This window comes from Molothrus ater, chromosome 18 (assembly GCF_012460135.2).
Source record: "Molothrus ater isolate BHLD 08-10-18 breed brown headed cowbird chromosome 18, BPBGC_Mater_1.1, whole genome shotgun sequence".
Classification (NCBI taxonomy): domain Eukaryota; kingdom Metazoa; phylum Chordata; class Aves; order Passeriformes; family Icteridae; genus Molothrus; species Molothrus ater.
Window position 1 is genome coordinate 11,702,154 of NC_050495.2, and position 24,350 is coordinate 11,726,503.

Sequence of the window (24,350 nt, forward strand, 5' to 3'; positions counted from 1 at the left end):
TTTTCCTTGCCTGCACAGTTGCTGCAAGAAGGGATGGTGAGAGTCTGTGTGAAAGAAGCTCTTCTGAGACTTTTGTTTTTTCTTCACTGCTTTGATGAAGTCACGAGTAAGCAACAATAGTCACATATTCAAAACAAGCTTGTTTTTCTCCACTTTGCTTTTTATGATGTCATACTGCAGGTGTGAAATAACAGAGTTTGGGGAAATGAAATTTCAAAAAAATTTCACTGAAATTTTAATGAAATTTCTAAAAGGCACACTGCAGCTACTCTTGTTTAAAGGTAAGTTACTATTAACCAGACTTTTAAGGACCTCTCAGAAATCCCTGTCTGATATGGAGCAGCTGAGAGTGTTTGTACCTGCATGAGAGGGTTTGGTGCAGGACCAATACATCACATCACATAAACTTAGCCCAAGATCAAACCCAAATGATCCAGGGGTTGTCATGCTCTAGTGGTGTTCTTGAAATCCTTGATACACACGTGGCACTAAGTTAGCTCATCTATTTGGCTTGTTGAAACTTCTTGTCAGTTTGTAAGGACCTTAAAATACAGAAAAGAAAATGAAAGTCTGAAGTTTTAGGCATCATGCAGCCTCTTTCCTAGAATTGTCTGGAGTTAAGCAGAGCCCAGTTTCACAGAATAAAGTGAGAGCTAGATGATGCTTAAATCAGAGTCATAACTTTGACATACATGTTTGCTTATATCATTTGACCCAAATGAGTGGCTTTTACCAAACGTGTCCTGGGTGTGCTCTGGCTCCTTTTCCTGAGCTCTTACTGGTGGTGCTGCTTTAGGAGCAGCAAAGGCAGTGATTGTAAATGACCTCTAGTCACCGTGTTCCCTCTTGTTCCCTCAAGAGACCAGTTTGGGGCCAAGCCTGTGTCCCCTTATTGCCAAACTAGGAACTTTCACTTTTCCACTTCTTGTAATTTCACTTCTGGTGTTCCTCAGTGTCAGGCTGCCTTTGGAATTGGGACTAGCTGAGTTCTTTCTTGGCTAGGTGCATCCTGGGAAATAAAGAAAATTACTGCACAGCAAAATAAGCTTATTGGAATCTTACAGTCACTACAGTTAGTCCAAAATAGGAATGAAATTGATTTCTGGGAAGTGCCTGATGACAATCCTGATTTCTGATACAGGTCTGAGTGGCTGTTGCTAGGCTGCATCTAATGGTTTGTGGTGCAGCAATTGTTCTCATGTTCCTGAATTTCCTCTTTCTAGTCAGAAAATCCCCCTATTATTTATTATCTGTGTTAAAAAGCTTCCCCTGTGGAAAGCTTAAAACACTCATAGTTACAACTGTTCTTATAAAATGCATTTGAATTCTTGGCTCTGCAGAAGTTGCTTTGTTTGGTTGTTTCTTAGCAGTAGGAAAAAGAAAGGAAGAAAGAGGAATTGTTAAACTGGGCTACAGCTGCAGAGGAAGGGTTTGTTAAACTGAGCCACAACTTGCACTTACTCTCTGTTTTTAAAAAGCTGTGGATACTTGTGCGAGCTGTAGTTATCTGCATTTCATTTGGACATATCTGTACACAGAGCAGGCACTTCTGCCACCTGCTTGGAGACCACATCCCACTGCTCACCCTGTGCTGGGGCTGTCTGTCAGCCAGATGTCAGGCACTGGTTCCTGCTGTAAAACTCCAACTGCACCTCCAGGCTGCAGCTTATGGGATGTTTCAGCTGCAGGGAAAATCTGGCTAGGATGAGAGGGAATGCCTTTAAACTGAAAGAGGGTACATTTAGGTTATATATTAAGATGATATTCTTGGCTGTGACAACAGTGAGGCCCTGGCAGAGGTTTATCCAGAGAAACCCTGGCTGTGCCTGCCTGGAAGTGTTCAAGGACAGGTTGGATGGCACTTGGAGCAACTGGGTTTAGTGAGTGACATCCCTGCCCATGACAGGGGGCAGAACAAGATGGTCCCTGAAGTCCCTCACCATTCCATGTCCCACCTTTTAATGCAGCCACCTGGCTCTGCTCCTGGAGGCACACAGTGTGTGGATGAGGGCAGGGAGAACAGGACACATTCCATGGCTGATTCCAGCTGATGTGAAAGGAAGCTGTGCCATTAAAAGGCAATTCAGATGATGAGCTGTAGAGTTCACCTCTTGCCCCTGCTCTTCAGTCTGATATTAGTACAAGTTTCTTTTGGCAGCCATCCAGCCTCTGCAAGGGAACAAAACTCAGCTGTGAGAGACAAGTGGCACGAGCTGCACTGCTCCTCAGCTTCTCCAGCAGCATCTGAGGCTCCAGAATGAACAATTGTTACTGCTGGAAACACCTGCATGGAGTCCTCTGTGCTTGTGTGATGGGGTAGGCAACAGGTTTAGAGGAGAAAATCACAGACAGGTACAAAAACACTTTATTGAAAGTATAACTTAAAGACTTCATTAGAAAATAGAGCAGCCTCTGTACAATGCTGCTTTAAAAGTCCACGTACGTTGATTTCAGTACAAAAATAATGCTCTCTTGTTGGGAGGAACAGGAATGTGGAGAGGCCAAAGTGAGAAGCTCTTGACCCAAACAGATTTCAGCAGCAGTGAGGAGGTGGCAGGGCAAGAGCAGAGATGACAAAGCAGGTACAATCTCAGCTTCCCCAGGTATTCTGCTAGGAAGGACTGCAGGACTGGAAGTCTCTGCTGTGCTGAGGGATCTGCACTCCCATTCCCTTCTGTCCGCAAATCAAATCTGTGATGGGTTTTTAAACTGCTTCAGTGGCTCACTTGCAAAGTTAATAGCAAAGCAGTTAAACTGCAGTGAGTACTGGACTAAAGATAATATTCCCATGTCTTTGTGGTGGGAAAAAGCTGTGATATTGCTGCACTGGAAAGGTGATAGGCTGGAGTGCTGCAGGGAGTGCTAAGCTGTGTCAGAAGCAAAGGTAATGGAAGGTAATGGCACTTTGTAACTCGGTGACCTGGTTTTTCTCAGTGAAACACGATGGGGAGGGACCAGAGTTCTGCTGAAGGTGGCCCAATAGGGAAGCTGGGAGTGCTCTCCCTGTCTCCAGCCAGTGGCACTCTCAGTTGCTCCTTGTAAACTCCCAGCTCAGTGGGGTTAGCTGGAAATAACCCCGGATCTTGCCAGCGACAGCATCCGGTCTGGGCTGTGTCTGGGGCTGCTGCAGACATGTCTGGCGCCTATCAGGGCTTGCCCTGTCAGCTGCTATTCCTGACACCACCACCGATGCACCCAGCAGCTGCTAGCTGGGACAGGGGAGTTAATCAAGGCAGAAAACTCAGCAAATTAGCTAGATTTGGTTTCTTTGGTAGTCATAGCCAAAGTGAACATAAAAATTGCCCCTCAACAGCTTTTGGGGCTGTTTCCTTTCCCCTTCACCAGCACTGTGATGCTGCCTCTCAGGGTGCCAGGCCACTTCCACAGTGTGAGTGAGCAGCTGTGATGGAGAAACCAGCTCTCTCTAATGGAGAATCCTTCAGCAGTTCTTGCTGAACTGGGGGATTTAAGATGAATTCCACTTGGACAAGGAGGGAGCAGGGCAGTGCATGGAGCTGGCTCCATCCATGAGTAACTTGATTTCCAGCTGGTGATTGAGTGCTTGTGGTCAGGATCTGGTAACTCATCAATCATCCACTGCTACAGCAGGGTCGTGCTGCAGTCCTTGGGGTACAACTTCTGAAGGAAAACACATGTCTGGCTCTGGGCAGCTTCACTCCCATCATCACTAAAATGCAAGTGAAGGCTGAGATTTCAGTAAATGGATGGCTTTATTGGACAGGCTTTGTGGGTAAAAACATTGGTGTAAAATCTAGCTGGCCTTGTTTTAATTTGTGTTTTTTAATAGCGTGTGCTTGTTAAGATGTTTACAGAGGGATTCTATTTGTTGGAGAACTAGGAGTCCCATGGGCTCTGAGCTAGTCCCTGGCTCTGGTTTCTTTCTCTTTCAGACACACACACAACACTGTGCCCATAGGGCAATCAGGCTCAGGAGCTTTCAGAAAATCGAATTTTGGAGGGTCCTGGGAATTTGACCCTGCATATTTGAAGAACTTTGGGGGTTTTCTGGGTTTTAGGTTTTATTTTCATAAATGTTTGATTCTCTTGGCCATTTTGAGCAGGGCAAGGCTGTGGATTAACTGCAAAAGACCTTTTGCATCCAGTTGCAAAATCCAGGACCATTTGCATTCAGGTCTCTTCTCCAAAAGTTTTCTCTTTCTGGGATGGTTCTTAGAGTCCTACCATGCCCTCTGGTTGGTCTGAAGGGAACACTAGAGACAACAGGCTGTGGTAAACAGGAATTTGGAGCATGGAGGATATGGGACAATTCTGCTAATGCCTGATAATGCTGCATCACTTCTCAGCAGTCCTGGTGATTGCTTGGCCAGGCTGAGCTCAGGGCTACAAATGACATCTCCTGATCATGTATACTCTGCAATTTGAAGAAAGCTCTAAAGTTTCCAAAAGCAGCATTTCCACTGCCTTCCTGACCTGCCTTCCCAAAGGCTGATGTACCAGTGTTGAGGAGGGGGAGCTGGCACAGGCTGGCACCCATCTCACCACAGGGAGAGGCACCTCCAGGGAGCTCAGCTGAAGCCTGTTCATCCCAGGAGCAGGGAAATCACAGGCCCCCATGGGAGGCTATCTCAGAGTCACCGTGTGCAGGCTGGAGGAAGTGTTGGTGCAGTTCCCCTGAGCTTGTGGTTGGGGCAGCTTTACACCCCCAAGGCAGAGAGCAGCAGGCAGCACTTGTGCCATGGTGTGATTTCATCTGCCACCTTTGAGGAAAAGCTGGGCTTCTTTGGATGGGAAAACAGAGGGAGAGTGTGGAATTTTGATCTCTTCCCTTTCCAAATCCATGCTCTAAGCCTGAATGCTTCAGATTTTAAATCTTGACCCTACAGATGCTCCTTGTTCATGGCTAAAATAGTTATGTATTTCACATTGCTGAGCCCCAGCAATAGGCTTACTGGGGAACAGCCTGAAAGAAACTGAGATTCCACCAGGAATGGAAGATGCAGCTGGGCCATTTCACAGTGATCTCAGTGGGGTTTGGACCAGTTTTCCTTTCACACCTTGTATTCTCTCATTCTGAGTAACTGATGTGCTCAAGAAATATGTTCTCTGTGTATCACGTAAGTAATGAAAGGTGTAGCTCTAAACAAGGTTGGCTGACCTCTCCTTGTATTGCCTGGGGTGACCTTCAGGCAATCACAGGCTGTGCCCATGCTCCAGGAGACATCCTGATGGGAACAGGAATTATGGGCATATCCAAGCAAAGCATGTTCTGGATCTCCTGTGGCTTTGTGGATGTGATGGCATTTCACACTAATACCCAGCCGACTTCCCCAGCTTCCTTTTATCAGAGTAAGCAGAGATGCACTTTCCTTCCTTGGAAATTCCCTGCACAACATTCATTGCAAGTTTATCTTTCTTCTCTTTATGTCCTCTTCCCAGCAGGCCAGTCCTAACCTCCTGTGGAGGGAGAGAAGAGGAAATGGAGTGAATGGGGCAGGGGCCTGAGATCTTAACACTGCCAGGTGTGAAACAGGAGGGTGTGTGTGTGGAGCCTGGTTGAGGAATTAAAGTTTAAACAAGAAGGTGAGCCAGAGGCAAAATAAAGATTACCCAGGAGAGTTACAGAAGCAATCTGCTCCCCACCAAGGCCACTCACCTTGCTGAAAGAGTCCTCAAACAGGACACTGTCACCCTGGGTGTGCATGACAGGAGCTGAAATGGCCTGTTCCAAGTCATAACCAAACCACAGCTTGTTTATAATTGCCTGCAATAAAACAAATCCCACACTGCCCAACTGCACATGGAACCTGGGCTGTCCAAGCCAGGCTGCACTGAGCCAGACCCACAGTCCTGCCAGCCTGGTGTCCTGCTTTTATGGTGACCAATGAAGCTTGGACAAGTAAAAGAATAGGATGAGCATGTAATACTTCCCAGAATGCTTTCCCTGGCCTAAAGTCTCAGCCTTCAGTGACTTCTAAATTGCAAATTAACAAAAGCACTGAGGAGTCGAGATCCAAGGAGAGGTGAGTAGGGACTGACCATGGTTAGAAATCTGGGAGGGCTGAAAAACCTGGCAGCTTGCTGGGGTTTCACTTACCATGGTGGTAGCACTGATAATCCAGCCCCCCCCAGCTCCTCCAATCACCAGCATGTCTCCTGACTTGGAGATGAGGATGGAAGGCACCATTGCTGAGGGAGGCTTCTCTCCTAGAGCAGAAGCAGAGATATTATTCTTTCCATGTGGCTCTAAACGGGGTAGGAGGAACACAGGTTCATCTACCTTGCCTTTCTTTTGTCTCCCACAGAAAAAAGCTGCTCCTTCCTCAAGATGCTCAAAACTTGCAGAAAATTTTCCTTGTACTGAAAGCCCATCTCCCAAGAAACTGGGACCTTTCTGGCACAAGCTAAACAAGCTTCTCTCGATGCAGGACAGGGCATCCTCCAAGTATTCAGGACTTGCTGCGGCTCATCCAACCAGATGAGGAACCCTTAGCAGAAATCCTGCCACAGCAGCACTGGTGTCCTCTCCCAGCAGGGAGCAGGAATGGCACAGAGCCATGTCTGCACCAACACAGGGCTCAGTGCAAGCCTGCACAGCTCTATACCCAGAATCAGAGATGAGCCTAAAATACCAGCAGGCTTGTCTTAGCAGTAGTTTCTCCACTTCTTCCCTCCCCTTCCCATCAGCCAGTGATCAGCTTCAGCATTTTTTTTTAACTTCTGATTTCTCTGGTTAGAAACCAAAACTCCTGTGTTTCCATACAAGGAGATATGTGAGTAGACACAGACACACTACACTATCCTCTTTTAGTCTGAAATAAACTTGCTCTCATCCAGATCTAGGAAAGGAAAGAGTGTAAACTTACAGGTGTAAGTTTACAGGTTGTCCCTGCCTGTGGTGGTGTTCACAGGGGTCCCAGGATGAGGGAAGAGATGAGGATCTGACTCCATGTTTCAGAAGGCTTGATTTATTATTTTATGATATATATTATATTAAAATGATATATTAAAACTATACTAAAAGAATAGAAGAAAATTATTTCATCAGAAAGCTTGAAAGCAAAGGAAAGGAAATGAAAATGATAAAATCTTGTGACTCTCAGACAGTCCGAGCCAGCTGGCTGTGATTGGCCATTAATTAGAAACAACCACATGAGACCAATCCCAGCTGCACCTGTTGCATTCCACAGCAGCAGATAACCATTGGTTACAGTTTCTTCCTGAGGCCTCTCATCTTCTCAGGAGAAAAAATCCTAAGGAAAGGATTTTTCATAAAACATGTCTGTTTTATGAAAAAACCATAAAACCTGCCCACTTGTACACAGCCTGTGTATCCATCCCCTGGCTCTGTGCTTTACTCTGAGGATGAGGATGCTCACCTGGTTTGATGCTTCTGTTTGCTATGCAGAAGTCAGCAAGTTCATTATTTAAAATGATCCCAGTTTGGTTAGAATACACAAAGGAGCCAAACCTGCAGGGAGGAAAGATGAAGCCTTTTAGTGCCCAGGGTTCTCCTGTTATGGATGACATTTACTGCACATGGCATCCTGTGAGTAACTTTTGTCTCCTCCCAGCCTGCAAGTGTCCCACTGAGGGTGTCCAAAGGGAATTTGTGCTGCTGCTGGTGACAGAGATAAGTTCCCTGTTACTGGTGCCACATAAATTCAGCAAGAGCCTCAGTAAATTCTTGTATCCTCCTGAATTATGACAGCCCTTGGAGATGATGCTCACAGATCTTGGCTGTCACATGAAAAAGGCACTCCTGAGACAGAGTAGAAATTCTCCAGAGTAGAAATCCATTTTGGTTTAGGTGAAATGTACATCTTTGAGTCTGTGGTTAGAAAAGAAAACATAGCTACGTAGCCTGACTGCAAAGCCTAGGCTCAGGGAAACTGATTCAGTGAAGGACAGAGATAAGGAAAGGGAGACAGGGGCTGATAAAGACAGACAGACAGACTGCTGTGAGAGCAGGTCAACCTGACCTAGGAATTCTTTCTGATAAAGAAGAACCAGCGGCAAATGTCACGCAAAATTCGTAAAAATGAATATGTATGGACCTATTGTGAAATTGTATGCATATGTATTTGAGAGGGGGATGAAAAGGGACCTGAAGTTCCCAGAGGTACCCATGTCTTTCAAGCAGAGTCATCTCCACATGGTCCAGTGCTGTCATAAACATACCAGCTTTACAACTTTCACAAAGTTGTGGAGTTTTTGGCTATCTGCACAAAACACTCCCAGCTCAGAAACTGCCTAAACCAGTGAAGCCCAGAGGTTTTGCTTTGCTGGCAGCCAGCCCTGCCAGCTGCCCTGAGAAGCTGGCCCAGGCCGTGTGACTGTCCCCAGCCCAGGTTACTCACGGGTAGTTGATGGTGCTGGTGGCCGACACGGCGCTGCCGTCTGCAGCCAGCACTGAGATGTGGCTCGTGCCCAAGCTCCTGTGCTGCTCCTTGGGGAGGGGCTCCAGCAGGCTGTAGTGGCTCAGCTGGTGGTCACCACGAGCATCCATCCTCTGCCTGGCAGACTCAGCAAACTGGTCAGACAGCAGGGTCCCCACAGGCACCTGCCAGCACAGCAAGGACACCGAGCTGGTCACCAAAGCACAGAACCATCTTTGGGCTCAGCAATTGGGCCCCAATAGTCAGAGCCTGGGGTGGCAGCATTCAGCCCCAGGCCACTCTCATCCCAGAAAATGGACCAAGCTCAGCACCAAGGCACCTCAACATGGGCACACCCTTTGTCAGGCAAGTGAGGGCCAGCCTACAGCTGAAGCTGCAGAGTAACAGCCTGATCCTGACCCTGCCCTGCCTTGGCCAACTCAGCTGCACTGCTCTTCAGTAGCAGCTCTAAGTATTTTCTTTCCTTCCAGGCTGCAAAGAAGCAGCATGTCAGAGCATTGCTCAGTGCTGTAGCACTGTACCCACACACCATGGAGCTCACCTGAGCTTCAGAGAAGGCTGGGTCACTCATGTGGGGTCTTAGCATGTTGCCAAACTTCAGGGCCTCTGCAATGTAGTGATAGGTTTCTATCTTCTCCTCAGGTGTTGCCAGTGATGCTTTATGGAATTTATACTCTGTGGAGCAGGATGGAATAATTTTGTTAATAGACCAGAGGCAATGTTTTTCCAAGAAGTGTAAAAAAAGGAAAGGTTGAAAGGAGCCTCTTCTTCCCACTCCAGTTCTTATCAAGTTTCCCCTCTGCTTTATCAGGATGTGGATGCAGAAAGAAACAAGTACTAATTTCCACTGTGACTTCAATTTCTTTTGAAGCATTGGGAAATCCATGCATCCTTTGGCATTTGCAGCAGCTGTGGTGATGCTGACCCACTGTACAAGTGAACCAGTTCATCCTCCTGCTGCACAGCATGGTCACACTGCTGCTTTGGGCCCCATTCTGGCTCAAAAACTCCATTTCTGCCCATTGCATTTTATCATTCTGGAGCAAGACTCTCTGAAAACCCCTTGCTGACCCCTTTCCATTAGGAATTTACCTTCCAATACCTTGAGGATGAACATGAGCACTGCACCTCCCATGGGTGGTCCTGGAGCAAATACTTTGGTGTGGTTGTTCAGGGTGATGTTCAGAGCTGAGGACACCTCTGCTTGGTACGCCCGAAGGTCCTCCAGTGAGAGACTGGACCCTTCAACAGAGACCCAGGAGCTGCCATTAGCACAGCAGCTTAGATCTGCCTGCATCAGAGCCTTGGTAAAGCTTGTGAGGAGCCATCCCTGTACAGCCCAAATTCCTCCCACCCAGCACAGCATTGCCCTCATATCCTCATGTGCTGCCAAACCCCATCTCACCACAGGGAGAGGCACCTCCAGGGAGCTCAGCTGAAGCCTGTTCATCCCAGGAGCAGGGAAATCACAGGCCCCCATGGGAGGCTATCTCAGAGTCACCGTGTGCAGGCTGGAGGAAGTGTTGGTGCAGTTCCCCTGAGCTTGTGGTTGGGGCAGCTTTGCACCCCCAAGGCAGAGTGCAGCAGGCAGGGCAGCACTTGTGCCATGGTGTGATTTCATCTGCCACTTTGAGGAAAAGCTGGGCTTCTTTGGATGGGAAAACAGAGGGAGAGTGTGGAATTTTGATCTCTTCCCTTTCCAAATGTCACAAAGCCTAAAGGAGTCAGAGGGGCGAGTGTATGAGCACAATGGGCAAACGTCAGAGCAGGGGGTGGTTTCAGCCCTGCTTCTGGGCCTAAGTTACAGGAATTGGGGAAAAGTGGCCTCTTCCCATGTCAGGTACCACCCCAAGTGACAAGCAAATAGCACGGTTGGCTTTCCCCTGGTCCAGGCTCACTGTGAGCCGATGGCTGGGAGAAAGGCCAGTTTCTATGTGTACCAGGACTGACTCCCTGCAGCTGTTACTCACCAGCCTTGCTCGTGTCCTGCACCAGGGCCCTCCCTATCTCTCCCTCATAAAACGCTGCAGCTCCTTGTTCCGCCACGGCTCGCAGCGTTCGCTGCAGCGCTGGCCACCGGAAGGTCTTGCCAAGCTTCAGAAATCTGCCACCATCACACAGCAGTGGGCTGTTCAAGAAGAACATTCATCAGTTTTACAGCATGAGCTTGTTCTTGCCCAAGGCCAATGACCTTTTTTTCCTCCCAGGAGCTGATCTGGATTATGTATGCTGTGTACTTTCCAACGTCAGAGAAAGGGTCTGGAGCTGGGGGAACAGTGATCCTCACACTCCAGTTTCATTCATGGGTCTTACCACAGGCTTTTCCCTGGTTCAGAGAAGTTTGGGTGATGGAGAATTTTTGCCAGAACTGGAGAAATGACCAGTGGCTCTGAAAGAAGCTTGATGGTTGGTTCAAACAGGGCTTTCCAAGGTAGGCGGCCGTGGCGCTTGTGGGCTTCCTCATAGCCACGGAGCTCTCCAGGCACACCAATCCAGCGGGGACCTGAGGAGCACAGCAGCACTGTCACACCCACACAGCACTGCCTCGGGGCTCCCACCTCTCTGAAAGCTCTCCAGTCCAACTCTGAGTTGGTAGAGGCAACCAAGGCTTCTAAAAGCAGGCTGGGTTTGCTTATTGCCTATTCCTGTTCATGTATATCCCTGATACTGAGCAGCAGGGGTGTGGAGAGGCTGGAGCCAGGCCTGAGGTGTGCTGAAAACATAACAGGCAACAGGCAGGTGCTGCAGCAAGGGAGGTGGCAGCTGGACACTGGAGAAATGGCACTCATGGGGCCTGGGCAAACACCAGAACAAGGGAAGCAGTGAAATTCTACATCCCTGGAGAAATTAAAAAATTTCTTGATAGGACAAGACCCTGGGCAGCCTGAGCAACACCTGACATCACCCAGCTTTGAGCAGAACTCCAGCTGTCCCTTCCAACCAGAGTTGCTCCTGATCCTCTTCAGGCTCTTCCAAGGATAAGAACATCCCCAGAATCTAGAACACACCCCAAAAGACAATGTTGCAGGGAAGGAGAATGAACACAGCAAGAAATGTGGAAAGATCCAAGATGTGCTGCTAAAGCAAGAGTGCCTGAGCCCAGCAACCCAACCCCTGATGTGCCAGTGTGCTTCCCCAATCTGTGGACATGGCAAGCACACCACAAGATTGATTTCTTTTTTTCCCAAAAGCTATTGATCTTATTTTTCTCTGTAAGAACTTCTGGGGAATGAGAACTTTGGGAAATCCAGTCTTGAACTGCAGACTTCCAACAGAGAGAAGTCACATTGTGATTTCTCCTCATGCTGGCTCCCCATTGCCTCGCTGGTCAGGCTGCCAGTGTTAGTACCAAACAGGAATTTTTATGTTTATGGACCTATTCTTTTTATTACTTTTCCAAAAGGCAATTTGGAAAAGTAATAAAAAGGTAGAGGGTGTTAAACTAAACAGAACTCCAGATGAAGCCAGTGAGGTGCTCAGTTCCCCACCCTGAGCTCTGTGCACACCAGGAGGGCACACAGCTGTGTCCTTACCAATGGGGAAACCAGCACCACAGCCAGACAGCAAGTTGTGAGGAAACACTCGTGGGGCTGTCTCACGGGCGTTGATCACCTCCACTACTCCTGGAAAGAAGAAGGAAATGAATCACGTTGTCCTCCTGAGCATCACCATTCAGTCATTGCTGCACGTGCTGCTGGCCCAGAGCTGAGCTGCTCTGGAGCCTTTTGCCAGGTGTGCCAAGTGCACCTGCAGGGTCAGGTGTCAGCACCACTTGTCCTTGACTCCTGTGCTTTAATTTAGAACAAACCAAGCAGTGCCTACCTAAAGGTACTGAAAGGACAGGGAGAAGGCCAGGGCTTGTGTCCAGGCAGCAAAGGTTCCCCCCAGGGTTCATGGGCTGGGATATGGGCTGGGATATGCTGCCTCACACCTGCAGGTTCCTGCACTTCTTCTACAGATGGGACATGTCAGAGGCATAATATGAGCCTCATGCTCCTGGGAGGGCTATTTACCACATGATGATGAGGCAAGTCCATCATGTTTGAAGCCCTCTATGTATCAGGGAGCTTGAAAGGACAAAAACAAACCCAGACCCTCCCTTGCATACACTCATATTTCAGGTCTAGTCTATCACTTTACTCCTTCTCTGCCTTGTATTTATCTCTCCCTGTCACAGTCACAGAGCCAGCTGTGCTGCAGGAGCCTGAGCTCTGTGCAGCAGCATAAATCAGGTAGCAGAGGAGAATTGTTGTAAGGAAATAAAGTTCCATGGCTCTACCAAAAGGAAAAAAAGAAGACAAATATAGGTGGTCTGCCAAAAGGAAAAAAGAAGAAAAACATAGGTGGTCTGCCAAATTAAGCTCTTGCATAAGATACACCCAAACAGTTCCAGATTTGTGACTCGGTGAAACTACTTGGCAGGGATTTTAAAACTATTATATTGCTACACTGCTCATTGTTGATATTACTATTAGATATATAAGCTCTGGGGTTTTTTGGAAGCCAAGACTTAGAAACTCCCCCACTGAAGCAACAAAACAAGAGTGGAGTTTAAGCCAAACACAGAAAGGCTCCCCAGCAGACACTGAGGTTTAGATTTCTGAAGTGGAAATGCATCTCCTGGGACAGGAAGTGGCACCACTGCATGGGGAGTCACAGCAGCCCTGGTGCCAGCAGTGTGAGAGCCCCAGGGCCAGCAGGCACTGCCAGAGCTGCTGGGGAACACAAACCCCTCAGGTGCCATCCCAAGGGCTCGGCTGGCACTGCCAGCACAAACCCCTCCTGCCTGCTTCACTCAGCCACTCACACCTGTGTGCCTTTGGAATGCACTTTGGGATTGCTTTGGAGGGAGAAGGAGAGGCAAATTCAGCTCATTTTCTATCAAAGCTTTTCTTCCACACATGTTCTTGCTCTGAATTGACAATCACAGCTCCCTGTGCTGGATGCTTTGGATTAAGAGCACAAGTGTGCTTTGTGATGTAGCTTTTATATTCAAAATATTGCTCTGAGAGAACAGGCAGGATTCTGATTTGTCTGCAGCAGTTGTGTGTCTGCAGAGGGACAAGGCACCATGGAGAGGCCATACCTGTGCTGGCATTATAGATGGTAAATATGACCCCACCACCCAGGCCTGAACTCTGGGGGTTCATCACTGAAGTGCAGATCAAGCCAGCAATGGCAGCATCCACAGCTGTGCCTCCACTTTTCAGGATGTTCCTGTGGTGGGAAGGGAAGAACAAAAGACACTGTTAAAATCCAGGAGTGTCAGAATAGAGGAACTATATGAAAATGCCTCCTTGGGACCCCTGCAACCTGAGGAGAGCAGCTGGAGAAATGCAGTGGCTGCAGTGTGGGATGTGAGGGGAACCTTCCTCTGCTGGAGTGAGAAGGAACAATTAGAGGGAAAGAAAGGAGAGTCCACAGGAGGAAAGAGCAGCCAGGGCCAGACCTGTGGGAGGCTGGACTTGCTCTGGGCAAAGAGTTATGGGAGAGAGAGAACTGCAGCTGCTCACAAATGCTGTGGACTGAAAGGGACAGCAAGGAGTCCCAAGACATGGAGAAGGATGCTCTGAGCAGAGAAGAGGCTTTCCATGTGCTAGGAACCAACCAACTGATCTCTAGCTTCCCAAATGCCATTCCTAATAAAGGCTTATGCTGGTCAACTGGACAGGAGCACTGAAATGGGAACACTGTCCATGTGAAGCAAACTCCTGAGAAAACTCCTGTCAATAAGCTTTATTGTTCCCACAATGTGACTTCCTGGGTTTATTAGCACAAAAATGCCCCAGCCTGCTCCCTGCATTCCCAAAGATAAAACCAACAAAGACAAAAACCAAACAAACCCCAAAAAACCCAAAAACAAAAACAAAAAAAAAAATCAAACAGGAAACAAACCCTCAACTGCTTCTACCAAGGCACAGGCATTAAAGCAACATTTTGCTGCTGACAGCAACAAGGTTCTGTTAGAGAAATGTGTCTCAACAAATGCTTCCCTCAAGAACATCTGAAAACCATCATTTCCTTGCAGTGGAAATGGGATGGCATTTCCTGCACAGCCAGCACTGGTGTTTGCTAGGAAGGTTCCTAATTGCTTCATTGGGTCATTGCTCAGATAGGGCAAAGCCAGAGGGGAGACTGGAGTAGTTCAGTGGCTGCAGTGCAGCTGATCCCAGAGTTTGCATGGGAACACAGAGCACACACAGAGACTGGTGTTTATTTTCCATCCACAGCATGGCTGGAATGGCTGGGACCTGCTGGCTCAGGAACAGGATGCTGCCAGCAAACAGGCTGATGTGGCTTTCTTTGTTTCCCCAAGTGCCTCAGAACCACTGCCTATAAGGAAATGACATGTGGACAAGTGGGAAGAAAAGAAATAGTAGGGAATATCAGGCTTCCTGTTTCTGCACAGCTTTTGGCCTCCTGGGAGCTCCCTGGCTGTAAAAGAGCAAAAAGCAGATTTAATTGAAATTCAGTCAAGAGAGTATATAAAAGACATATTTAGACCACTTGGAAAGAAAGCTGTAGGTTAAAAAAGTTCTCAAGATGTCCACGTTGTACACCTTCAGTTTGTGTAAAACTTGTCTCTCAAATATTTTGACTCCCATGTGATTATTTTACTGTTCTTTCAATGATTAAATGCCTGTATCCATGATAGCAGAAGGATGGAATTTTACATGGCTATAAAAAAGCATCTGAACATGAAGACTGAGGCTCAGGCTCACCCATCCAGCCCCTTGCAGCAGGGGATGGACTCACCACACCAATGTCCCTGAGAGGTGTTTCTCTGAAACCAAGCTGTTAATTGCTGTCTTGGTTTGGAAAGATAGGAGTCTGCTAAGGAAGGCAGGAGCCTCCCCTGAAATGGAGAATGTAAACCCTCCCCACCCCTCTGACTTGCTGTAAATTTTAAATTAAGGGGGCTCTCAGGCAAAAATATGGGAGCAGGAAATAACAGTTCTTGAATAGGGAAGGAAAAAAATAAAACTATAAAATAAACAATGAAGTACACTGGAACAACACTGCCAGAGTCAGAACCCAGCCTGACACCCTGTGGGTCAGGGTGTGGGCACAGACCCATTGGAATTGTGGCTCAGCCCTCCTGCAGTGTCAGGGGTGGCTCTGCTGGAGCAGGGATCCTGGAGAGAAGGATGGATTCTGCCTCTGAAGATCCAGGGGAAGGAGAGGCAGCTGCTGTTCCTCTGGGGAATCCAGTGCAGAAGCCGTGCTGGTGTCTCAGAACCTCTGGATTATATCTGGGTAGGAATGCTTGGCTCCTCCCTCTGGGCTCCCATCTCCCAATGGGATGCTGTAGTTCTTATCAGCCATGCAGGGACATTCCATAGCTGTTATCAGCAGATGTCCCCTCCCCAGGGAGGTGTGAATGTGGTCACTCAGAGAGAGAGATAAAGCAAACTGCCCACTTGACAAAAGATAATCTGCCATACAGATGGGAATTGAAAACATCTTGTATTGCAATCTTCAACAACTGCTGACACGAGGGCTTCCTAAAAAACTCAGTCACCTCTGCAGAAGACCCAGAAAGTGTTAGAAAGTTGGCAAAAATTAGAAAATTTAAGGAAAAAGAGGAAAGAAGGGCTGCAACACTGACCCGAGACAGTGCTCCCCAGAGCCCCTGGAGTGTGGGCTGTGAGGGAACACATGTACAAACCCTGTGACAGGGAAAGGCATGGTTCTGTCAGGGGAAAGGCATGGTTCTGACAGGGAAAGGCATGGTTCTGACAGGGAAAGGCATGGTTCTGACAGGGAAAGGCATGGTTCTGTAAGGGAAAGGCATGGTTCTGTCAGGGAAAGGCATGGTTCTGTAAGGGAAAGGCATGGTTCTGTAAGGGAAAGGCATGGTTCTGACAGGAATGGCATGGTTCTGACAGGAAAGGCATGGTTCTGACAGGAATGGCATGGTTCTGACAGGGAAAGGCATGGTTCTGACAGGAAAGGCATGGTTCTGACAGGAAAGGCATGGCTCTGTAAGGGAAAGGCATGGTTCTGTAAGGGAAAGGCATGGTTCTGTAAGGGAAAGGCATGGTTCTGTAAGGGAAAGGCATGGTTCTGACAGGAAAGGCATGGTTCTGACAGGAATGGCATGGTTCTGACAGGGAAAGGCATGGTTCTGACAGGAAAGGCATGGTTCTGACAGGAAAGGCATGGCTCTGTAAGGGAAAGGCATGGCTCTGTAAGGGAAAGGCATGGTTCTGTAAGGGAAAGGCATGGTTCTGTAAGGGAAAGGCATGGTTCTGTAAGGGAAAGGCATGGTTCTGACAGGAAAGGCATGGTTCTGACAGGAAAGGCATGGTTCTGTAAGGGAAAGGCATGGGTCTATAAGGGAAAGGCATGGGTCTATAAGGGAAAGCATGGTTCTGTCAGGGAAAGGCATGGTTCTGTAAGGGAATGGCATGGTTCTGACAGGAATGGCATGGTTCTGTAAGGGAAAGGCATGGTTCTGTAAGGGAAAGGCATGGTTCTGACAGGAAAGGCATGGCTCTGTAAGGGAAAGGCATGGTTCTGACAGGGAAAGGCATGGTTCTGTCAGGGGAAAGGCATGGTTCTGTAAGGGAAAGGCATGGTTCTGTAAGGGAAAGGCATGGTTCTGTAAGGGAAAGGCATGGTTCTGACAGGGAAAGGCATGGTTCTGTAAGGGAAAGGCATGGTTCTGTAAGGGAAAGGCATGGCTCTGACAGGAAAGGCATGGTTCTGTCAGGGAAAGGCATGGTTCTGACAGGGAAAGGCATGGTTCTGACAGGAAAGGCATGGTTCTGTAAGGGAAAGGCATGGTTCTGTAAGGGAAAGGCATGGTTCTGTCAGGGAAAGGCATGGTTCTGACAGGGAAAGGCATGGTTCTGACAGGAAAGGCATGGTTCTGTAAGGGAAAGGCATGGTTCTGACAGGGAAAGGCATGGTTTGTACAGGGAAAAACACTTTGAAAAGCTTGGAGATGGTATAGTGCACATTTCAGTGCAATATATTAAGACCTTAACATGGAACATCAGGCACATTTCCCACAGCCTGAAAAGCACCATTCTCACCCAAATTCACAGCACATTCACACTGGCTTCCAGCCTTGATGCCTTTTCCTCCAGCCTCTCCAGAGACTGAAATTCAACAGGAAATACACTGAGCTGGCTCTTGGTGTGTCACATGTGACTCCCTGTGCCTGGCTCACTCATTTCCAGTCACAGACCTGCCCCGTCCATGCGAGTGATGCCTGGGGAAGTTAGGGCCATTACATATAGCAAAACCACGTCTGGATTTATGTCCAATTACTTGGCTCCCTTCAGATGAATCTCTGCTTCAATGAGCTTAGTTATAATGCAAAGTCCTTAATCAAGTTGTGGCACCTCACCAGGTCTCCCTAGAGATACCCCAGAGTGCTGCAGCTGGCAAGATCTGATAACAGTGTTTTGTGCCATGTCCTTCCTGACAATTAGCGTTGGGGTTTAGTCATTAATGGAGTTTCTTTATGAGAAAGAGCAGAAGAGGGTGTTAACAACCAAGTCCCGTTCCAGCAGCAGCAAACAGGGACTCACCTTCCCTGGAAAGGGTGAATGATGGCACTTTGCTCACAGCAAAGTTGGGCTGTGCTGGACTGCAGACCAAGACCTCTGCTCTGCCCTAGGCTAGAGGGATCCCTGAAGCCCCTTTAAACACACTGGAAATGCTAACATATTAAATTATATTGCCCTTTTTTTCTGCTAAAGAAGGCTGGGGACTGGGAGAACACCCATTTTACAGCATCTGCCTCCTCAGGATTTATGAAGAGCAAAAGCAACAACTGCTTCTGTAAAAAAGGGCCAGTTACCAAATTTAAAATGTACAAGAAGGGAAACCAAATCCTTTGGCATGTAAACATTCCTCAGAAATCTGCTGTGCCATCACTGAAAAGGATTTTTTTGCATCAGATTCTCTGGTTAGAACTGAGCTTCCCAGGGCTGCAGACGCTTTCTGACTGTTTAAGTCTCACCATTCTCACCCTCCCCACACCCTGTCCTGTCCCCGGGGAGTGTTGATTTCAAAGGCTGGTTCCCAGGGTTTATGTGAGGCTACACTGGAGAAGTGGGATCAGAGATGGCTGCTGGCCAGGCCAGGTCAGCTCGCCTTGCTGCAGTGAATCCCACCACTGGGAATGAACATTTTTCCTAAATGTGTCCCTGACCTTATGCTGGCTCTTGCTTCTGCCATTTGGGAAACAAAGGAATGCAGAGCAGTGGAAGACAGAGCTCAAACAGCACACTGGTAGGGAATGCAGAGCTTTTTTGCATGCTTGATGAAAAGAGCCTCTTCCAGGAGGGAACAAGAGTTCAGAGTTGGAGGTGAAGTTTGAGTACCTCTTACTGTCACAGGGCAATCATCTCCTGTCTCCTCAGGGCTCTTGACATGAGGAGAAATTAGTGAGGTGGACTGTGGCACCAAATCCACATCCTTGGGTAAAAACTGCCCTGATTCTCCTTTTAGCCTCCCATCCCTCTTCATCAAAGTGTTTCACTTCATTCAGGGACAAGTTTTCTCCCAGGGCAGGGTCTTAGTCTGGACCAGGCAGCTGTACAAGGTTGCTTTCAGCCCCCAATTTCCAGCAGAACAAACACAGCAAGAGACCCAGCCTTGCTGAGCACTGAGAGCTGGGCACTGATGGCTAAGGCGAAATTTAGCTCAGGATGGTGGTGACAGGCTGAAGGCTCACTGAGATTGCTCACTTTCTGCAGGGACCCAAAGAATTGCATAAAGATTTCAGAAATCCAGAGTACATGAACACAATCTCCAGAGCTGGAAACACATGGGCCCTGAGGAGTTTTCCCCAGCCCACTATCCCACTCATTGAAATACAGATTCCTCCTCAGCAAGAGGTTTAGTTCAGTTATTCTCAGTGAGTTCAACTGACAATTCTATTAGGAGCACACAAAGACTCCCAAATGGAAGAATCTTAAACCAACAGAGCATCATGTCATTTCACTCCTGACAACTCACAGAGCAGGTTGTTTATCTTTAAAATGAACAAGATTTTTTAATTAAAGAATAAAATCTGTGAGTAAGTCAGAGATTAGGTGCTGCTTTTAGATCCCAAGGCTTTAGGCACCAGACCAGTTCTCTGAGCATCCCCTGCATGGATTCCTGTGAGCTTGAGGGGGATTTGCAGGATGAAAGGGGAGGCTGTGGGGTCACAGCAGGAGAGAGGGACTGCAAGGTCAGTGAGGAACAGCAGGGACAAGCCAGCCCTGTAGTGTGTCTGGGGGCTGGCACCTAGGGCTGCTTGGCTTTGCCCTGCTCTCACCTCGTTGCTGAAGTGTCACATGAACTGCCAGTTCAGAGGTGGGGACAGCAGGGCCTAATGGCTAAGACTGCTCTCAGAAATTGGATTTTATTGCTACTGCTATGACAAAATTCCTAAAATCTTATTCAGCAAAGATGAGGCAGGAAGCAGCTGTATGATTGTCATCTCATGGTGCTCCCATCAGGGCCCCTGAGTCAGCCTTGAGGAACCCTCACCCTGCAGAGTCACACAGGAGGTCACAGAGCAGAGCTGATGGCTCTGAAAGGCTGAGCCCCTGCCAGAGCCCCTCTGCTGTGGCATCCTCACAGTGTCACCAGTGAAAGAACATCACTTTCTCACCTGGCAGTTTGCTCTGAGAACTAATTTAGTGCTAAGAGCACTAAAGAGCATCATGTGCTAAAAGCTGAGAGCTTAAAAAGTGACATACAGGTATAACAGCACAGAAATGTCTGGGAGAAAATGAACAGGATCACATGCAGTACAGAGCATGCAATGAGCTTCCTAGAGAGAAAAATGAAGCCACCACTGTGGGCCAGTGGGACAGAGAAAGAAATAGGGCAACAACAAGGAAAAGGGCAAATATAGTACAAAGCTTCTGGTCCCAAGCTCTCTTGCAGAGGAACATTTTTATAAACAATTTTACTTTTATTATAATCTTTTACAAAGACATGCACAGAAGAAGCTGGGAGATCAACACAGGAGTTTGTCTCGTTCCAAGTCTAAGGACAGCATGAAATGAGCACAAAGATTTCCAAGAATGGCTGGAGGCAAAGGATACCAGGAAAAGCAGCAGCAATCATGCAGCAGCAGGGGAGTAGAGCTGACCACCAGGCACAGGGTGAGCAGTGCAGAGCCCAGGCAAAGGAGGAGAGCAGCCATGGCTGGGAACATCCCAAAGACTTGGCAGGGCTGGAGGAGGGAGCAGGACCTGATGTTCAGGACCTGAAATTACCTCAGATGTGCAGATGCACCAAGATGGGCAAAAGGAAGGGAAAATGATCTGGGGAGGTGGAGCAAGGGCAGGATTTTGTGGGGATCATTGGCAGACTATTTGTAGGAAATTTAAGTTGGTCCATCAGAGTGGAGGGACAGCACAGACCTGTCAGCAAGTGTGCTGGAGCTGCAGCTGCAGCAGTGGTGGAGGCTGGGGAAGCCTGGGCAGCTTCTTGCTGAGAGAAGGGAAGGAAACAAGGGAGAGCCCAGCAGCAGTAGCCAACGAGTCAAAGCTGCTCAGTTGTTCACTGACCAGAGATTTCCGTGCCTCTCACTTCAACATCTTTCAACTGATTACACACTACATCAAGTTAGAGTTTACAATAGCTGCAAAAACAAATGCAGTGGTTTTCCCCAGCAGATTCTTTGGACAATCCAATTATGTAGTTTCCTCTTTTTCCATTAATAGTGATTTTAAAAATACTTCTGCTTTCTGAAGAACGTGTGTCTTCACATAAAAACCCCAACTCGCTGCTTGACATACATGCAGCCACAGAATATTTTCTCCAGCTGCTCACAAATGCTGTGCCAGCACATCATTGCCAGAATCAGAGGTGGGACATGGCAAAGTGTGGTATTATGGCACCATGTCTCATTTCAGTCCCCCAGCCATGAGGCAAAGCACACAGCATCCATGACTGGAGCATCCAGCATCACGTGTAAACTTCCATCCTTCTGCTTTCATGGATACAGGCATTTAATCATTGAAAGAACAGTAAAATAATCACATGGGAGTCAAAATGTTTGAGAGACAAGTTTTACACAAACTGAAGGTGTACAACGTGGACATCTTGAGAACTTTTTTAACCTACAGCTTTCTTTCCAAGTGGTCTAAATATGTCTTTTATACTTCTACTCTCTTGACTGTAGAAAATCTGCTAAATCTAAATCTGCTTTTTGCTTTTTTCTTCATGGCAGACACACTTGCTGCAGGCTTCAGTCCAGAAACAAAAGGCAAACTGGTATCCCAAAAGGCAGGGATACCAGTCCCCCTTTTCCTGCCTTTCCTTCCTTGTGTCTGTTAAAACCTGTCTGCAGCTCTCTGCAAGGAAGTCCCTTATCCATCAGATCTACCACACCACAAAAAGTAAATTTCTTCCTTCCCCACTTAAAACCAGCACTATACTTGTATACTGCAAATATTTATACCTTCCAAAAGGCCAAGGGTTTGCAGATTTTTGGGACACTGCAATGACAGTAAGCATCATCCGCGGAGGCAGAGGCTCTGTCTGCTCTCCCGGCTGGAGCGGCACCGGAGCGGGGCGGGGATGAATGCGGGTCCCGTCCGTGAACCCAGGAGCGGCACCGGGGCTGGGACCGGGGTGAGTGCGGGTCCGTCCGTGAGCCCGGAAGCGGCACCGGGACCGGGTTGAGTGCGGGTCCGTCCGTGAGCGGCACCGGAGCGGGGCCGGAGCCGGGGTGAGTGCGGATCCGTCCGTGAGCCCCACGCCTCGGAGCCGAGCTCCGTGCACCTACCGGCCCGTGAGGGAGCCCCACGCCTCGGAGCAGAGCTCCGTGCACCTACCGGCCCACGAGGGAGCCCCACGCCTCGGAGCAGAGCTCCGTGCACCGACCGGCCCATGAGGGAGCCCCACGCCTCGGAGCTCCGTGCACCGACCGGCCCATGAGGGAGCCCCACGCCTCGGAGCTCCGTGCACCGACCGGCCCATGAGGGAGCCCCACACCGAGAAGCCGAGTTCCGTGCACCTACCGGCCGATGAGGGAGCATCTCTCGGTATCGGCAGCCACGGCCCCGTGCAGGTACTGCTGGGGAGCGCACCTGGGCTGGCTCAGGATGACCACGAGCGTCACGGCCCCCGCCAGCACGGCCAGGGTCAGCAGCACCAGGCAGCAGATCTTCCCCGTGGACATGGCTGGTCCTGTGCCCCAGCAGCCGCGGGGCTCTGTCCTGGCGAGGAGGCGCCTGCCCTGCTTGGGGGAAGTGGATTTATCCCGGGCTGTGAGGGAGGTCCCGCTGCAGCGGGCTCTGCCCACAGCGATCACATTCTTTCGAATATTAAAAGCTGCTAAAAAGGGCTGTGCGCTGTCTTTCCCACTCTCTTTCATAAACTTTTCTTGCAGATCCACAATCCGCCTTTTTTTTTGTGTGTGTCTGATGAAAACATTTAACACATTCGCTCCTGAATGTGTTCACTCTCCACACTACTCCTGCTTCTCACAGCCGCTCTGCCTTCCCATTCTTGGCACGCAAATTACCTGACAAAAGTGTAAACCACTGGGGAAATGACCTCAGCCCTACACTGCAAACTTGGGGTGTTTTGTTCCTCTAAAACTACTCACAGAAGTAAAAGCTGAATACACTGTACAAAGCTAGAACCTTCATATATACTACTAGTTTACCTTATATTATTATAATAAGCTACAGTAATAATAAGGTTATTATCATCTTAGTGACCTTTTTTTCATATGTACGTCTTGCCAGTGTCCACAGCATACAACTTCTGTAAATGAGCACAAGAGAACAACTGGAATGAAGCAGCACTTTGCAAACGTTGGTGCCCAGGGCACCAAGAGCTCCGAGGTCCAGCCTGTGCACAGCAGCTCGCTGGGACAGACCTGATCCCTCACAGAGCAGTGATGAGCAGCAGGAATTGCTGCCCAAACAGCCTCTTAATTACACAGTTCTCCTTGCACTCGAGAAGTTAAAGATAGGGCTCCACATCTGTCTGCTGTCTTTCCAAAAAATGTTTCCTGTGATCCTTTCTCTGCTAGATCTGGGAGAAGGGGAATTCACCTGTGCAGATTTACACGTGTATTTCAGGGCAGATTTTGAACTTGTCCCACTAAACTTTATAACTAAGCAATACTATTTCACATGTCATATCTCAGTAAATGGATTCGATAGGCTAAAATGTCTTTTTTTGTTGTTACAACCTTATGAGAACTGATAACAGTTCAAGAAAAAGTTGGCATGTGTAAACAAGCCTCCTCAGCTCTAATGTGACTCTTCACTCCATTGCAAAACCTTGCTGATTTTGTAGAGTTTCTCAATTCCTAATTGACTTTGATCTTTCATTTTTGACAAATTATAGTATCACACTTAAAGAATCATCATCCTGCTGTTTCTGGGAAAGCTCTTCCCTTTAAACTCAGCAGGGCTGACCACTCAGTACCAATAAGACAAGTGGATTTTGCCTATTCACTTTCAACAAATACTGTGGAGAATTCAACTGTAGTCTCTCCAATTTCTCCCAGTTACCAGATTTGGTTTTAACTCAGTACATCAAACTTCTGCATCTGGAAAATTATCATTGTGCAGTCAAGGAGGAGACCTGGAAGAGGCAAGAGAGGTAAAGGAGAGTGTCACCTCCCAGACCAAGGGAGAGGCCAAGGATGGCCTGGGAAAGCCAAGACATAGTTATGACTATCCCAGCCAACTGCTGCCTCTCATAGGAAAATCCATTTTTCTTTTTATATGGAAATGAAGACTGAGCCTATTTGTCTCTTTCACCTTGTAACCTTTACAGTCTTGGTGCAACATTCAACTTTGACCATATGACCACAAGCTCTGCACTGACCCTCCCATGTCAGAAGACGCTTAGCAGTTCATATGCTGGGATTCAGGACTTTGACCTCTATTTTTCTGTTTGTTTGTTTGTCAAAACTTTCACATTTGCCATCATTGTCTGGGAGCACAGTTTGCCTTGGCAGAAATACCCATACATAGCCTGCACTCT

The 24,350-nt window shown here is 48.1% G+C and overlaps 1 protein-coding gene across 1 annotated transcript; it reads right to left on the bottom strand.

Annotated features, from left to right (window-relative positions):
• Window positions 1-4,709: 4,709 nt before the first annotated feature.
• GGT5 (gamma-glutamyltransferase 5) lies at window positions 4,710-22,545 on the bottom strand. Its single transcript, XM_036393544.1, has 12 exons — window positions 22,364-22,545; window positions 13,465-13,595; window positions 11,912-12,001; window positions 10,692-10,881; window positions 10,349-10,506; window positions 9,471-9,620; window positions 8,920-9,053; window positions 8,340-8,542; window positions 7,359-7,450; window positions 6,077-6,186; window positions 5,636-5,743; window positions 4,710-5,436 (listed from the first exon to the last, which is right to left on the bottom strand). The coding sequence occupies exons 1-12, from the start codon at window positions 22,522-22,524 to the stop codon at window positions 5,290-5,292; spliced, it is 1,674 nt and encodes a 557-aa protein (XP_036249437.1). The 5' UTR covers window positions 22,525-22,545; the 3' UTR covers window positions 4,710-5,289.
• Window positions 22,546-24,350: the final 1,805 nt, after the last annotated feature.